At 37.2% G+C, this 3,869-nt stretch overlaps 1 protein-coding gene across 1 annotated transcript in view; it reads right to left on the bottom strand.

Moving 5' to 3' along the window:
• Positions 1 to 3,668, bottom strand: part of LOC101847523 (cyclin-Q) — a gene marked incomplete at its 5' end in the record, with an annotated part of 15,706 nt that extends 12,038 nt beyond the window's left edge. The window contains 5 exon segments of the mRNA XM_035971953.1: positions 181 to 408; positions 923 to 1,055; positions 1,791 to 1,876; positions 2,672 to 2,769; positions 3,576 to 3,668. Coding sequence (XP_035827846.1) covers positions 181 to 408; positions 923 to 1,055; positions 1,791 to 1,876; positions 2,672 to 2,769; positions 3,576 to 3,636 — 606 coding nt within the window.
• Positions 3,669 to 3,869: the final 201 nt, after the last annotated feature.

The following is a 3,869-nucleotide window of genomic DNA, read 5'->3' as shown; positions in this document are numbered from 1 at the left end:
CCCCCCCACACACACACACATTCTCTTTCAATGATTTGTGCACACTTTCAGGAATATTTTTCTATTTAGTCAACCAATCATCTTTTCAGGATACACATGATAAAAACAAACAGTATCCAAGTACACAATAATAATAGAACTCAAGGAAAAACTTGTATGACATGATAGAAGCAAATTTACCTGCCACCATTTTTTCTTGGCATACTTTTGGCACGGGACTTCTAGTCCATGAGTGAGCAGGGCAAAGTAGATGACCGCCACTGCCACGTGTTCAGGAGGATGATCCAGACAGAAGCTGCTGTGATAGCTGTCTCGCAGCATAGCCCACGCTGTGCGGCAAACAGGCACCTCCTCCCACACCTTCGGCTCTACCCAGTCGGAGAGAGCACGCAAGTAGTGCACCAAATACTGAAAGGCAAGGGAAAACCCCCCCAGCGGAAATTGAGTTTCATATTCAGAAGCTAAAATTATCGTTTAGAATATTTACTGAACATATTAAAGGCTGTGTCACGCTAAAAGGTGATACACACTCAAGACTCACATTATACAGCATACACACACTGTTTTGACTATCGAATTACAAACAATCAATAAAAGTAAAACCAGATTGGATTTTACTTGTAAAAAGAAAGTATTCACTCCTATCGATTGTTAAATAAAAAGAGAGTGTTATTGAGATCAATGAGTTTCATGCCAGCTTCATTTTATCCTTAATGTTAAATAGGACTATAATCTCAAGAATATTATTTATAAGGACCCTGCTTAGTATGGAACAACAAAAAACTGATGCAATCAGCAATGACTAATGTAAGCTTTCAGAATTCATTGTGACCTCTGCATCTCACTCCAAGCCTTTTCTTTACAACAAATCAGTGCATACTTGACAAAATAAAAGAATTAGCAATCTGTGCTTCTTTCATACCTTGTGCGGATGTGGGAAAACAACCTTGAATTTGAGGGCTCTCAGCAGGAACAACTCACAGCTGGCAACGCTCTCTCGCAGGGCCCAGAATGTCTCTCCTATCTCCAGTGGTGCTTTGTTCTTGTGTAAAGTTCTGCAAGGAGCAAAGAAGTGTTACGACAAGTGCTTTTGTACGGTACTTGTCTTGAACAATCACAATTATATAATAAGCATGAACCTGTTTACAGACCCTTTCAACTTCTGTCCTCAGTTTTTCCTATCTGTCAAATTTCTTATCTCTTACAACACGCAGTATCACGGCAGGTGTATTCTTTGCTCCCCCATAGTAAAACTATAGGGCCCCTCACCTGCAGGGGCGCAGCATGGTACTACAGGAGAAAAACTGTTTAAACACTAAAAGTTTTTCTTTTGTATATTTAGAACCAGCACATTTCCAAGTTTCAATTTCAGTAGCTGGAAGTACACAAGCTCTAGATAGATAATCTCTAGTTCGTTGAAGGTAAATTCCCTGATCTGCAGACACAGATATGGTAACACGAACACAGGAAAACTCGAAATCATGGAAAGCTAATACAATTTGCCATCCTCTAAATGATATTGCTTTAACCTTTCATTATCGGTTAACCCAAATTATGGATGTGCCAAACACATTTGTCAATAGTTGACAAGTTTGAATTATCTGTGCCCAACTGTACTTTAATCATCTTGCACATTTTACAAGGTAGGCAAAAAAAAAATAATGTGAAGTGTGCCTCCTCTAAATGATACAATGATGGAGCCAACAGCATCAATCCAGAACACATAAACTACTGCCAAAATGTGGCAGAGTCAAAACAAATTCAAAAAGTAAGTAATGAGGCCGTCTGACCTGTAGCACACATTGACAATGTCTCTGAGGCGAACACTCTCTTCCTCCACTTTGCAGGCCAAGGAAATACAGGTGGCTCCAATCAGCTGAAACACCAAATGGTAAGGTCTGTCCGTAGTTCAACATCACACATTTGAAATAATTCTATGAATACAAAAAGCAGTGTTATGGCTAAAGAAATAAGGTAACACATATCATTTTTGAGAAAACCCCTAATTTCATGTTTTTCTATTACTTATTCAAATAACAGATTCTAATAAGTTACCTGAAAACAATATGGCACAAAAAGCTTCAACAAATCACAAGAAATATAAAAACAAACTGTCTACAATGAGTCAATTAAAGTGAGTATTAAGGACAATAATATGACAGATCTTAAAGAAGCCTCTATATCCTTCTTGCTTGAATTAAAAACGTTACTACAGAAAAGGAGTGCATTTTGATGGTGTTTAAATTTGATCCTTTTACAGGGCTCTGGGTTGAAAGGAGAAAATATTTGAGGAAACAAGGACAAAAATCTGGGTTGAAGAGACAATATTTGAAGAAAGACAAAGAAAAAAATCTTGAATTCACCAAATAAACCCTAAATTTCATCATGGCTGGTCACATGCATTAAAATAATTATAATGTGACCACAGCCAGAACAGTTGCCCCAAAAATGGGAAAAAGAGAAAACCTGCATCGATTAGAAACTAAAATAATAACAGCGTAAAGACCTCAAGATTTACTTTTTTTTTCTAGGTCCTGAAAAAGACTCCTGAGGTCAAAAGAAACCCATCAAACACCTGTCATTATGACAACAATCAACAATCAAGGGAATGACCAAACATGTCATAGATTAGAGGCCAAAAAATAAAAGCTAATAAAATCTGAAAACTCACATAGGGATCAAAATCTTTAAGAGCAGCTTGTCTGAAGAATCTATGATAAATTGTGGAAGCTGTTGCCAAAGGGACACTTTGTAGATGAAGCTTCAGACCTGATAGTATAAACAGATTATAGATTTATTTCCTTTGGAAAAAATCCATGAAAGCACACAACTTATGGTGAAAGGACACATTGGGCATGCACGCATGCCTGTGTGTTTGTGTGTGTTTAAGTGAGTGCATTTGTGCGTATTTTGTGAGTGAGTGTGTTCCTAACTGTGTGTGAGACCACAACTACTTTGCACATGTACAAGCTTACAATACTATAACATGAGGGCATAAATTTTTCAGTTAAAAAAACACTAGTTAAGCATTGTACAATTTTACACAAATTAGTGAGAACAAAATAAAATGGAATTTCTGCTATTACATACAGAGGGGCTTTACTTACAAGCATTGCCCATCTATAAATTACGTTAAACATTGTGATCTAAAATATTTTCAAAAACCTGTATTCTTATGGTATGAGACAGCTGAAATGACCCTTAAAAGGCCCCAAAATGAGCGATGGCTCACATCTTTTGGGACAAAATATGTTTTCTTATGAACTCCGTTTGAATACTTTACACCTTCATACTGAAAATAGCTTGCATCTATGTAATATATATAATAGCACAAATAGCCTAAGACAACTGACTCTGAGTAAACAACTTATACTAAATGGATGACATCAAAAAGAAAAAAGGTGGACCTAACCACTTTTCACATATAAAGGTTAGTGTTGCTAAACCAAATATTTAATTGTTTGTGGGTTTTTTTGGCGGGGGGAAGACACACCTTGGGCATATATCTTACAACAAAATCTTAATAATCATCATGGTAATGAATAGGAGAGCAACAGCAAAGGTACAAAACATACCTGCTTCATGCATGTAGCGTATAACACGGAAGTGTACTCTGGCTTCATTGTCAGAGGACATGATTCCCTCAGGTAGAATCAACGCACTTGCACCTTTGCCGCAAAAGAAAAAAATCTAAATGATTCTCTAAAAGTATGATGAAGCAAGAATAGTTGGTGTATAAATTATATAATTTAACAAACTGCAGTATTTTTAGCATTTTTATAATCTCTAGCCATCTGTTTGGCAATGTGTCCTTTGCAGGCAGGTGTTCATGGGGTGCGTGCATGGGAGGGGGAGGAGGGGGGAGGGGG

This window comes from Aplysia californica, unplaced genomic scaffold (assembly GCF_000002075.1).
Source record: "Aplysia californica isolate F4 #8 unplaced genomic scaffold, AplCal3.0 scaffold00546, whole genome shotgun sequence".
NCBI lineage: Eukaryota > Metazoa > Mollusca > Gastropoda > Aplysiida > Aplysiidae > Aplysia > Aplysia californica.
Note: the sequence above shows the minus strand (reverse complement) of the source record. Positions and strands in the feature narration are given on the sequence as shown.